Source organism: Pteronotus mesoamericanus, unplaced genomic scaffold (genome assembly GCF_021234165.1).
Source record: "Pteronotus mesoamericanus isolate MK-2021 breed Mesoamerican mustached bat unplaced genomic scaffold, CSHL_Meso_final scaffold_533, whole genome shotgun sequence".
Taxonomy (NCBI): Eukaryota; Metazoa; Chordata; class Mammalia; order Chiroptera; family Mormoopidae; genus Pteronotus; species Pteronotus mesoamericanus.
The window spans coordinates 8,023,577-8,037,177 of record NW_026555320.1 but is presented as its reverse complement, the minus strand read 5'-3'; the positions used below and the strand labels follow the sequence as shown (position 1 = coordinate 8,037,177).

General features: G+C 52.6%; 1 protein-coding gene across 1 annotated transcript in view; it reads left to right on the top strand.

The window, feature by feature from the left end:
- CNTN6 (contactin 6) overlaps positions 1 to 13,601 on the top strand; it is a 143,106-nt gene that overhangs the window by 62,415 nt on the left and 67,090 nt on the right. Inside the window, 2 exon segments of the mRNA XM_054594617.1 lie at positions 1,080 to 1,283; positions 3,480 to 3,582. Of these exon segments, the coding sequence (XP_054450592.1) occupies positions 1,080 to 1,283; positions 3,480 to 3,582 (307 nt within the window).

The window sequence follows — 13,601 nt, the reverse complement described above, 5'->3', positions numbered from 1 at the left end:
GTTCTTCACGCGGCTTCTCAGTGTTCCCGGGCTGGAGGACGTGGAGGCAGGGCACACGCTTTTAGCAGCTGAGGTGCAAAGGAATTTGCCAGGGGAGGGATGGGTATTCCTGCCGCCGGTCCCAAGATCATAGGACAGAGAAAACAAGGATGGGGGGGCACGCGGGGCGACCCATAACCCCTGTTAAGGGAAAGGGGCCACCGGGCCTTCTGAGAGCCGACGCCAGTTTCCCTTCTGAGGAGCCGTGGAGTGAGATCCCGAAGCTGAGCTGTGGCCCAGGAAATCTGCTCAGGATCATCTTTGTGTCACAAAAGGCTCAAAAGATGCAGAGTCATCGACACCTGGGGGGCCTGCACTGCATCTCCCCCCCTCTTTATAGCGGAGACAAACCGGTGGTCTCTGCGGCTGTGTGGTTTCAAACAAAACCCCTCCGAACATCTTTCTGGTGGAGACAGGGCGAGAGGCTTGGCAGGGAGGCAGCGAAGGACCCCCGTGAGGAAACGTGGGAGCAGGCCACGCGCGATGGTGGGAGGCCCGGGGCGGGGGCACTTGCAGAAGGAGCCAAAGATCCCGCGAGCGGGCGCAGGGCAGGGACGTCGGAGCACGGTTCCAGACAGAGGACGTGAACTGAGTCTGTGCTGCTCGACCTAAAGCACCGACTCCCAGGGAGACCAAGGCGCCCGGGGGCAGAGGCGGCCGCTCACAGAAACAGAGCCCGCCCCCCGCCCGAGGCCGAGGCGAGTCCTGCAACCCCTCAGGCTGCGCGGGCCTGTCCTCTGCGTGGCCCCCGCAGTTTGTGCCTCTGCTCGTCGCGTGACGCATCGGGCAGCCTTCGTCCCCCCGTGGCCGCCGTTCCTGCTTGTGCCTTGGGGATATCACAGGCAGGATGACCCTTTCATTTCTCATCCGAACGGGGACTTCTTTAAATACGAGAGACTATTCCAATCACACCAGGACAACGGGCCCCAACCGGACTACGCGGGGGCGCAGCCCGAGTCTCATCATGGCCACGCAGGGCCCCGGGCTGGCGGGGAAGAGTGAAGCCGGTAAGGATAACCCTCCTCTTTCCTGTTTTCCAGATTTATCTTATGCCTGGACCTTCAACGATAACCCTTTGCATGTCCAAGAGGACCGCAGGCGGTTTGTTTCTCAGGAGACGGGCAACCTGTACATCGCCAAAGTGGAGCCGTCCGACGTGGGCAACTACACCTGCTCCGTCACGAACACGGAAGCGCAGAGGCGCGTGCAAGGGCCGCCCACCCCGCTGGTGCAGCGCCCCGACGGTAAGACCGCGAGCTGCCCCGGGAGCGCGCTGGGTCCGCGGCGTGCATTCCGCTTCCCTCCGGTCAGGGCCGCCACGCCTCCTCGGAGCCGACGGTCCGTTCACAGATGGGACGAAAATCAGGGCCTTTCAAAACTGGAACAAATACCTCCATGACTCACCCACATGGTACAGGGTGCATGATCCTGGGCAGGCGACGCCGTCTCTGCCCTGGCTCAGGCGCCAATCAACGTGTCTGCTTAGGGAACACTTGGGGAATATTCTATAAACAACGCTGTTCGTCCAGAGGGCAGGCGTGTGCGTGTGCATGCGTGGGCGCTGCCAAACTTATTAATTAACAGCTTTTTCATGAACGTATGATACGGCTTTTCTTTAATGCCTGCCTTTTCCATTTTTGCCTTTCTCATTCACCTTTTATTTACCTGGCTGGCAGAGCAGGAAAAGATTCACATCTCAGGGAAGCAGAGCGAGCCAGCCTTAATTACGAGCGTTGCAAAGAGGAATGAAACCCGAGACTCACGCTCTTGTAGCCCTAGAAGCGTCCGACTGGCCTCTCATGAGCTGTGTAGCTTAATCAAGCCGTCGCCGGTATAAGATTGAGAGGATAGAACATGTAAGGAACCATCCAGGTGGAGCAATCCCCCAGCTGATTCCTTAATTAAATATTCACAGTGGGGAACGCACTGATAGTCTGCTGGTGCGTTTTATGATCAGATTCTGGACTTGAAATGTAATACCTCACCTGGTTTATCTCCTCTCTGAGGAGTTTCGATAAAGCAAGAACATAATGCTAATTACGGCTACCAGAGTTATGAAGCCAGCTGTGTGCCGGGACTTCTCGTGATGGAGCTTCGGCCTGATAGCCGCTGACCATCCGGAAGTTCGCATGGACCTAATTCATAGTTTCGTGGCCGCTTGCTTTATGCGCACGTCCCGCGTGTCCCTTCCGGGAGAGCCCGTGCCGTGCCTGGGGGCCTCACGGGGCAATGCCACGCAGACGCTCAACCACGTTTGCCCGCTTGCCCGGTGTGCTCTTAGCTTCTGCTTTTCCCCTTCTTAGCTCCTTTATCCTTCCGCCCCTCTCAGCCTTCAACGCGGTGGTGGTGGCAGAAGACCAGAAGCATCGCACACTGTAAAAGTACGCGCTTAGGAAATACCAGGTGTCAAGAAAAAAGAAAACAGAAAACCCGCCCCTTTAGTTGAATAACGTAATACTTTCTACCCCTCGACCGTGGCCTTTCTGAATGTTCAGAGTTACCAAGACCTTAGGAAGGAGGCATTTCTATTTGTGTATACATATTTGGTAATTTTTGTCTCCGGTGCCATTTTACCAGTCACCAGTAGCCCTTTATTTTAGGAATCTATTACTCCAGTGCTTGGTGTGTAAGTAAAAAGAAGATCAAAATTTTAAAGAGCCCCGACTTGTCATCGGTTAAATGAATTAAGCAAGCGAGGCAAACCTAGGCACACGCTGCCGACTGCCACAGCTCACCTGGCGGGCAGTGCGTTCACAGCAGTCAGACCGCGGTCTCCTTCCTGGCTCAGCCCGTGCCCGCAGCTCCTTACTGGACATTTAAAAACTGCTACAACAAACATGCGTTTTATAAGTGTAGAGCAAACTCGTTTAGCAGTAAACCCTGAATAAAACAACATAAGAATATTTGTGTCTTTGTTTATCCCAACCAGCGTGATTCCTTCAGCGGCTTTGTTGCAGAAATACTGATACTTTGGAGGAAGAGGCTGCAGCAGACCTCTGCCACTGTTAACTGAAAATGCCTTTATTCCTGAGCCAGCCTGGCCCCGTGAGACCAGGAACGGCCACAGGCGCGGGGGTCTCTGAAGAGAGACTCTCGCGTTAACTCAGAAGCACTCTCCATACGAGGTGTATCCCGTCCTTAACTGGTGACTCGAGTTCCTCTGCAGATGCTGATTTGGGAACCTGGGGAGTGGGGGGGGGGCTCTCCTCCCACACGTCGGTGTGTCCGAGACACTTGTCGGGGAGGAGGGGGGTGGCAGATCCCTAAAACAGCATCCTGACATGTTCGGGCTCCCTGTCACTCATTAAAGGGTAGAAAAATATTGTTAATTGAAGGACAAGATATAGTTAATTGAAGGACAGAGTTCGGTGAACGAAGCTTCTGCTTCCCAGCAAACCCCCTTCTCCAGAACTGCCGCTGGCTCTTTTGATATTTGACAGGTGTGATGGGGGAGTATGAACCCAAGATTGAACTGCGTTTTCCCGACACTGTACAAGCCGCAAAGGATTCGTCTGTAAAACTGGAATGCTTTGCCCTTGGAAAGTAAGGTTATCTTGTTTTGTTTTGTTTCCTGGTGTTTTAATTTGAAAAAAAAAATCCACTTTTTGTTATTCAAACATCGCTCTGTGGTAAATACCAAACAGACTTCAAATGCTGGGGAAGAGGGAAAGGTTCTGATTGCAGTTTAAGCAAAATGCCTAATTCTCTGAAAATGGCCGGGGTGCCCTTCTCCCCTCAGCCGCTGTTCCCCCGCGCGCCCCCCAACCGCCCCGGTCTGGCCCCCGAGGCCGCGCCCAGGGGAGCGCGCGGGCCGGTGCAAGAGGCGGGGTCCGGGCCGCCCCCCTGCGCTGCCCTGGTCTGCGCCTCACCCACAGGGCCCGCCCACGGGGTTTCCTGCCGAAGTGACCGGCACTGACTATCAATGAGAGCCTCACATCGCAGTGTCCAAAACAAGACCGATTAAGGGCCCCTGTTCCCGGGGAACGATCAGAATGGAGCCAAAGCTGCCGCGGCGCGGCGGGGCCCCGGGAGACGGGTTTGGGACGCTTTCAGGGCCGCCGAACGTCCGCTCTTTGGCCCATCATAGCCAGCCGCCTCTCTCCGTTCGGGGCTGTGCCACCTCAGTGGACGCCTAGGGACACGAGCCCCCAAGGGGCAAAGGGGCGAGCGGTCTAGGTCGGCCGGTTCTGAGCCTGCGTGCGCGCAGGGACCCGGCGTGCGGCTGGGGCGCGGGGCCGCGGGGCCGCGGGCCGGGCCGGGTCCCACGTGCGGCTGCGTCCGCTCGGCCACACAGCGCACCTTGGAGGGTGGCAGACTAGACTCTCACTAGCAATTTTGAGGGCTTCCCCCCGAATGCTGGGTCTGTTCCCAGGGTGGTCATCACATGCAGAAACAGTGATTTGTGGCTCAAGCTACGGAAAACACCCTGTCAAGCCTCCATCTTGGTTTTAGGGCACACAGCAGGGAGCCCGGGTGCTGCTCAGCGCACGCCGGGGGTCCCTGCCCGCACGCGGAAGTCCTGTCTTCCGCTCTTCCCGTTTATTTTCATGGGGAGACCGTATTTTATTTTCATTTAGTGCTGATCCCATAGTATTTGCCTAATAATTATTGACTAACTTAAGAAAGTGAAAAATGGGGACTTTACGTTACAGTTTTTGTTTGCCTGCCTTTTAAGATATTTCGGACTTTGTACCATTTTCAAGCTTTCTCAGAATCTAAAGTTACAAAAAAAAAAAAACTCAGAAAAATACTTTGAGAATTAGATGATTTATTTAAAAAGAAAACTAGTAAAAAGAGAGCATCTGAAAAGAACATCAATAGCTTAGTCTATCATATCTAATGTCAGGACACGTGGATTCCTGAAATTTAAAAAATACTCATACATAATAAACAACAAACAAGGGCGGAGGCTAGTTCTCAAGAATTGCATGTAAAAATTGTCATCTGTGACACAGGTAGACTAAGAGTGTACATGCTGTCCAAGTCCTCGTACATGTGCGGAGCACGCCCTCGCTTTCTCGCACGGTGGCGGGGTGCGCCTGACGAGGGACCGTCCCAGCTCAGCGTCAGAGAGGGCGCCAGAGCTGGGAGCCCGTCCCGCTGGGCTTCCAGCTGCGAACTCAGGGTGTTGAGGAAACGGTTCGTGCTGCCGCTCTCGAGCCCGTGGGGGCAGCTTCGGTCCGCGGTGTCCTCTGCGTGCCTGACCCCAGCACACGTGCCCTGGACCCCCGACAAGGTCCTGCTCTCCCCAGACCTGTTTTTTGTTTGTTTGTTTGTTTGTTTGTTTGTTTGTTTGTTTGTTTTACTTTAGGACCTAAGATGGTTCCTGGAACGCGGACTGGTTTTCACTCACTGTTTGCGGGATGTAGCGCCCACACTCACCCAGCTCAGGGAGAGCCCCTTTATCCCAGGAAACGCCTCTTCTCCTGCATGTGTACGTTGTTTGGGGGCTTGTCTTGCTCCTTGTTCTCTGAGCTTCCAGGCTCGATAGTGGGGCAGCTGTCACTGATCCTGGGAAACCCTACAACTAGCTGTCACAGCTTCAAATGTTCAGTCCTCCTGGTTCTTCTTTTATTCCCGTTGGTCATCTACGGCGTCGTTTGGTGCCTCCAGTTCTTGGATATTCGATTCTTTTTCCTTTGCGGTGGCTGGTGTTTGCATTCTTTCTTGTGTTCGCATCTTAGTTTGGGAGGTTTCTACCCTCTCTCCTCAGCCGCGGCAGAGCCTCGGGAAGGCACACTCATTTCTCCCACACTGTTTTCTATTTCTAGCATTTCCTTGCGGTGCTGTCTGACCTCAGTGACCTGGCCCTGCCTGTTGCCTGCCTGTCCATAAGACCCCTGAGCACACCCATCAGGGTAATTTTAAACCCGCAGCCTGGTAATTCCAAAACAGGCGCCGCGCTGGAGGCTGGTTCCAGGGCTTGCTCTGCCTCTGCCCGCGGTGCTTGTTAACGGCCTTGCATTTTCTCTTTGCAACCCAGACGTGCAGACCAGGTTAAAGAGCTCGAATGAGGAGATCCTAGGCGCGCTGGGCTCAGACGCAGGCCGCGTTACTGCGGTGGCCGCGCTTGGCTTCTGCCGCTGCCCTGCCTCCCCGTGAGTCCGGGTTTCTCCGGGGGCTCGCTGCTCGTTGGAGTCTGCTGTCCGACGCCAGCGCCTTGCTCTGCGGCTGCCCCGCTTCGCCACGGAGGCCCTCGGACCATGTGGATGCCCTTGTTTGCTTTGGCTCGTTCCGTCACCTCGTCTCCCTCGCCTGCTCCTTCCCCTCGTCGCGTTTCTCGTTCCGGTTATCTCGTCGTTCGGATTGAATTACAGACTAGGTGTCAGGTTGTTGAATGCCGGGCTGGGCTGTGCTTATCAGAGGTATTAGATTGTATTGATCGGAGTCTGTTCCTGGGGAGCGGGCTGACCTCCCTGTGGCCTGAGGCAAGCTTCCTGTGGGTAGATGAGGAGGTGACGTCAGTCTCAGGCTGGTGCGCGACTCAGACACACCTTCGCCTGGTGCGCCGCGTGGTCACAAAGTCGCTCCTGTGGACGGTGGCGCGCCAGCGTCCTCCCTCTCTGCTTGAGTCCCGCCGGACGGGACCCCCGGGACAGGTGTCCGAGGCAGGCGTCCAGCGCGCCTTCGGTTCGCCTTCGGTTCGCGGCTCCGTCCTCTCCAAAGCCCTGTCGTGCCGCGGCGCAGTCCGCCCATCCCCTCGCCTCGGTGCCGCGGCCACGTCCTGGGCGTGTCCTCCCTCCTCCTCTCTGACCTGGGCAGTGCCTGAGGACAGAAAGCCAGGGGCCCCGTGGCTCACTTCAGGGACCATGGTTTTGGGCTTCCTGTTGCCCTATTTCTGGAATTAGGTTCGTTTCCATACATTTGTGCCATTGCCTAATTTTTTCCAGCAGGAGGGTACGTGCGGCCCGTTCCTTCGGCCTCGCCGGAAGCCAGGTGATGCTGAGAGAAACCGCATCACTTGGTCAGCATGAGATCTGGGGTCCAAATCTAAATCTCCCTGACCCGGACTCCAGGTCTCCCGCCCCTAAGCACTGTATTGACATCGCTCTGTGGTTCGATGTGTAAGCAAACGCCTCCTACACAGACGAAGTTAGCCCTCAATTCCGGAAACGGTTTCCTGCAAAAGGGCTTGAAAATGTTCAGCACCATGTTAAAAAGATTTTACCTGGGGAATGGAAATACGGAGATATTTTCTCTTTAGAGTTTCTGTCATCGCTCATGTATCAGCAACCAGTAATTTATATTATATATTTAAGATTAAAATTTTTTTGGAAAACAGCTTTTTTAAAAATTCGGGCCTTTTTTTTCATGAGAAGAAGTGTTGCCAAACATCAGGCAGGGCCGGGCTCTGGGGAGCAGGGCCCCCGCCGCCACCACTGAGAACAGCCGAGTGCAGAGGGTGAGACAGGAGGCACAGCTCGGTCGCGGCCACCGCCTCAGTCACGGCCACCGCCGGCGGCGGCAGGGGGACAGAGGGCAAGGCCAGGGAAGGCCGGCCGGGCTGCCCACTCGCCGACTCCAACTGCCGTCAGCCACCCTGGGCTGATGATGACAAAGCTTCAGACGCCGGCGGGACCGCCCACGGCCCGGACCTCTCCGGTGTGAGTCTCTGCGTTGGGCTCCAAAGCCTTCCTGACCGCAGAGCTAACTCGGCTCTTCCCGCGTCTTTGCCACGGCAGGCGCTTGATTCTCTCCGCTGCGCGCGTTCATCGCGCCGCAGACACGCCAGGCAGCTCGGGACGCGGGTGCTGCGCGGGCCCGTCTGCCGGGCTGATTGGCTGCGTCTCCTTTGGAGGAAGGACCGGCCTGGGCTCCCGGGGCAGGAGGTAACCGGGCATCCTCCGTAACTCTCGCCCTGCTCTGCTGCGCAGCCGCACACGGTCCCCTTTTCTTCCTCCTTAATTTAGGGACTTCGCTGACGGCGCTCCGGGATGTAAATAAAGGCCGCAGCCGGGCCGAACGCCCCTGTGTATTCCAGAGCCCCGTGCAGAGGACTGTATTTATGTAGGCATGTATATCTTAGTTAGTTTTTCTAATTTATGGAGGAAAAGAAATCCAGCCTGGCTATTAACGTCAAGCAATAAATCTGAGGTCTCGCCAAGGCTTTTCCAGGTGTTCTGGAACTTTCAGAGGACGGAGCCGCTGGCTGAGGGCTGCGTCTCTTCTTGCTCCCAGGGATGCTGCAACAGGCTGCACCACAGGAAGGCCACGTGGGGCTCTCGGGGAGGGGGGGCGATAGGTTTCTTAAGTTAAAGGTGCATTCAGATTTTTTAGGCCTTTACCGGTTGGTGTAAAGTTATCAGAGAGGCATCTTAAAATGTCCTGTTTGATGTCTGGATAAGCGTGGGCCTCATCACCAGGCGCTGCATGGAGGAGACACAGAGCAGAGCAGCTTCCCAGGCCCCGTTTGCCCCAGAGCGCACAGTGAAACCTCATCTTTAGATTCTTGCTGGTTGTTTTGTCTTTCATCCTGACAGTGCGCTGTTCAGCATAAAATGTATTGGTAAGTCCCACAGGTGAGCTCCCTCTGTCGGGCATGCACGCATGTGGATCTGAGCTCTGACACATCTTCCAGTCGATCTCTGAGAAATTGAAAGACGTTACGCCTTGGCAAACGCGCACGCACACATCCACCCCAGACAGACTGCTCTGTGAGTGCGCTCCCTGACCAGCCGAGGCAGCGTTGCGTTCTGGAACGAGTGCGGACGTTGAATTCGAAGAGACCGAGGGTATTGAATCTGCGTCACTTGTTCGGATTTGGCTGCATGGGGTGTGTCTCTTGTCCCTTCTGACCCGTGGACACTTATTTAATACCTTGGGTTATGATCCAATACTGCTTTATTTTGCTGCTCAAATTGGTTCGGCTCTTGTCATTGGGACTCTTTCGGTTGGGTCCTGCTGTTTTTATTTTGTCTGGGGTTGTTTTGTTTGTTCGGTCTCCACCACCTTATTACTGCCTGGCCCTACCACGGGGTTCGGGCTCACCTGCCACGTTCCTTCCCAGGCCTGGACCCAGCCATTCTCCAGAAAAGGCACTGGTTCCTTTTACTGGGGGACGGCCTTAGAAACCAGGATCTGGGTTTTAGCTCTTCTGTTGCATCTAAGTGCCATTCATTGGCCCCTTAAAGACAGTAGTGCCATTAGAGATTTATGTGTGTGTGCTGCCTAAGTATATACACACATCTCTAAAGCTGCCCCTGTATAGCTCTCCGTAGGTACTAGGTAAACAGAAGTTCTTACCGATGTCCCCACCTCAAGCCCGTTACTCCGTGGCCCATGCTACTCCCCTCGGATTGCTCGCGAGTGCGTTTCCGCTCCGACAGCGCCGCCTCACTCTGCCTCACCGCCAGCAATGAATGAGAGTTCCGGTCGCTCGCCACGCACGCCAGCACTTCATATTGTCAGGCTGTTGGTTCTTTTTTAAGTTTATCCCTTTACTCTACATAGAGTGCCACCTTGTTGTTTTAATTTACAATTTCCTAATCATGAAGGAGTTAGATATATTTTAATGTTTGTCATCTTGTGTTTGCGTGTGTGCTGTGTGTGAATGTATCTCTGTGTTTCTGTATGCGTGCCTACGTGTGCGATGCGTGTGTGTGTGTGTGTGTGTGTGTGTGTGTGATGTCTGCTTAGATCCCTGGGCATTTCTTAATTGGGATTTTTTTTATTGTTGAGTTTTTTGCGTATTTTGGATATAAATCCTCTGTGAAATATGTGTCTCCCTAATGTCTTCTGCTGGCCGTGGCTTGTCTTTGAATTACCTACCAGCGTCTTTCACAAAGCACACATTTTTTATTTTAATGATATCCAACCTACCTATTTTTTCTTTAGTGGATCATGCTTGCCGTGTTGTATCTAAAAACTCATTGTCAGATCCAAGGCTACCTAGACTCCCTCTGTTGTCTTCCAGAAGGTTTATAGCCTGTGTTTTACATTCTGTTCTGCGGCCCGTGTTGAGTTAGTTTTTGTGAAGGATGTGAAGCCTGTGTCTAGTCTCATTTTGTTGCACATGGATGTCGATTGTCCAGCACTGGTTGAAAAGACAAGGCTTTGTCATTGCATGTGCCTCTGTTCCTTTGTCAGCCATGTGGACTACATTAGTGTCTGTTTGCTCTTCCACCTCGTTTATCTCTGTGTCTATTCTTTTGCCGATACCACGTTGTCCAAGTCATAGTAGCTCTACAGCACGTCTGAGAACTGGGCAGTGGCAGTACCCCGGCTTCCTTCAGTATTGTGTTGACTATTCTTTCTCTTTTGCCTCTCCATATATACTTTAGACTTGCTTTGTCTATAATCCACGAAATAGCTTACTGAGGTTTTACCTGGAATTGCATTGAATCTGTTGAACAAGTTGGGAAGAATTCGCTTACTGACAGTACTGAGTATTCTATCCCATGAACATGGACTATTTCTTTATTTACTTATTCTTTTATTGTTTTCATGAGAGTTTTGCAGTTTTCCACAGATTGATTCTATACATATTATGTTAGATTTAAACCTAAATATTTCATTTAGGCTCATTACAATACTGTAAACAGTACTATATTTTAAATTGTATTTTAATTGTCTAATTCAAAATCCAGTGTTCCATTTCTGGTATAAGGAAAATAATTGATCTTATTACATTACCCTTCTAGCTTGTGAACTTGCTACAATAGTTCATGAGCTGTGGACTTATTGTTTGTCAATTCTTTCAGATTTCTTACATCGTCATCTGTGAACAAAGACAGCGCTGTTTCTTCCCTTCCAACTTATTTCCTTTTTCTTGTGTTATTGTCTTGGTGCAGATTTCTAATGCAGTGGTGAATATAAGTGGTGAGTGGGGAGATCCCCGTCTTTTTCCGGAGTCAGTGCGGAAAGCATTCGGTTTCTCACCGTCAGGAGTGCCGTCAGCTCTTTGCGTTTTGTGAACATTCTCCAGCAAGCTTAGGAAGCCCCCCTGTAGTCCTAGTTTGCTTTGAGTTTTTATTGTGATTGGGTGTTGCCTTTTTCCAAATGCTCTTTCCAAATGCTTATACCACTTGATAAGGTCATGTGATTGTTTTGTTGTTGCTGAACAGTGGATTGCATACATTAGTTGGCGAATATTGAGCCAGCCTTGCACACGGAGAAAGAGCCGTTCGATTGTGGTGTATAGATCTTTTCAACCATTGGTGTATTTAATTTGTGAATATTGGTTGAGGATTTTTCCATCTATGTTAATGAAAGACACTGGCCTGTCGCTTTGCTTTCTTGAAACATATTTATCTTTTTTTGGTATTGGGAAAATGCTGGCCTCATAGAAGAAATTAGAAATGGCTCTCTCTGCTTCTATTTTCTGGAAGAGATTATAGATAATTACTATTTTTTTCTTATGTGTTTGGAGAACTCACCAGTGAATCTAACTGGGTCTGTGCTTTCTGTTTTGGAGAATTATTAATTATTTATCACATTTCTTTAGTAGTCATAGGTCTATTCAGATGATTCATTTCCCCCTGAGAATTTGGTAATTTGTACTTATCAAGAAACTGGTAAAGTTTCATCTAAGTCATCTTTTTAATGTTCATGGGTCAGTAGTAATGAAGCATTTTTCATTTCTGATGGAGGTTTTGCCTTCTCTCTTTTTTTCTTCCCCCTTGCTTAGTGTAGCCTAGAGATGTATCAATTTTATTGATCTTTTCAAAGAACCAACACTTGGTTTTTGTTGATTTTCTCTGTTGGCTTCCTGTTTTCAATGACACACACTTACTTCTCAACCGAATTACTCCCACACAAGCATGGAGCACGCACCCAGCGAGGCCGAAGGAGACAGGTGCAGCCGAGGGCCGGGCAAGTCGCGGCCGAGGGGCGCGGGGGCGCTGCCCGCGTTGGCGGGGCGGGGGGCGGGGAGTGTGCCGGCGCAGGGCGGGGGCGGGGACACGGGGGAGACGTGGAGCAGGAAAGTGTGTCCCGTGGAGCTTTCCCGCAAAGCAAAACACTCAGCACCGAGTGAGGTTTATCTGTTTTGTATTCTCCCAAACACGTTGAGAAAATTATAAAAAAACAGGCAAACAGAAAGAAGAACATAAAATTAGCTTTATACTTAATTCCTCCTCCAGAGCATAACTACTCTTAGTATTTTGATGCATATATTCTTTAATTCTTCATTCTATTTTCCATACTATCGTTATAATGCGGTGCACATTCTTCTGTAAAATGCTTTTTAAAGCATTTTAAAATACACATTACGACGAGCATGTCTGCAGGTCACGAACGGTCCCTGTCCCTCGTTTGTAATGACAGCAGGGCGTCTGCACCGTATCTTCAGCCAGGCTTCTCGATTCTGTTTTCTGTTTTCCTGGACAACGATGTGATGGATGTTCTCACGGCTCTGTTCTGCCCACCTCCGCGGGAACCTCTCAGTATGTTTTGAGAGAACCAGAACCACAGGGAGGAAGGGAGCATAATACCCTGAGACTTCGGGAAGCTGCTGCCAGGTCTCCTGGAGGACAGTCGCGGAGCGGCTCCCGCACACCCGGGGACCCGCCTCCCTACGACCCCTTCGGATCTCACGGAGAGACTCTCAGGCCGACGTCAAACATTTGCTTTCATTTTTTTCCCCCCAAAACGGAACTTGGAATGTGACAGCGCTGTTTCTGAAATGAAGGCGTGCCCGAGGAGGAGAACGCCCACCCTCCGGAGGCAGCCCCCGCCCCTCCGGGCCAGCCAGCCGCCGCCTTCCTCCGGAGACCTGACCTCTTACCTGTCACGTCGTCAGCCGTAGCAGGGAGAAGGCTTTCCTATCCAAGTTGGCACTGAGCTGAAGGAAGTGAAGTTGCTTGTTTCCTTTTCCCAGCTGCCCTTGGAACCCATCTCTAGGACCTGGGGTAGAATTTGGAGGCACCTCAATGTGTTAAAAACAAACCACAAACACCTATGATTTCACCTTTTGGCCTGTGGAAAAAAGGAATTCTACCCCCCCGACGCCCGCCCACGGTTGTTGAACTTATTCGTTCATTAGGTGAGAAAACTGCGTTTCTAAGCGCACGTCCCACGCCCTGAGTCCACCCTGTCGCTGCCGCGACGCAGGACAGCCCGGAGCGCAGTCTCTGTGGGAGGACCCGCTGCGCTTCCGATCCAGTGTTGACGTTTCTGCGTGATGCTGGGCTTGCGCCCCGAACTCTCCCCGTCCCCACGCGTGAACAACGACAGACCCGCGTCTCACAGCCTCACGGGGTCCCAGGGACGCACCGAGCACAGGGCCTGACACACTGCGCGCTCAGGGAAGCGTTGGACACACTCAAAATAGGACGGTTAAATGCTGCACATCGCGGTCTGCACTCCCTCTCGGCCTGCGCGCATGCACCTGTGGCTGCAGCGTCGCCGAGGCCGCGCCTGTCGATGCGCACACCTGCAGACCCTCGCCTGCCTGGACCGCATGGCCGCGTTTCTCTCCTACGGAGCAGCACAGCACTCGCGGGGTTGGAGAGGGATTGGTTTATGGTTAGTATTGTGTATAGAGTGGCAGTAGAATCCCAGGTGGGGCTGAACCGTGGCCCCCAGACTCCAACTTGCTTCTGGGGACACCAGCTGAGGAGTGA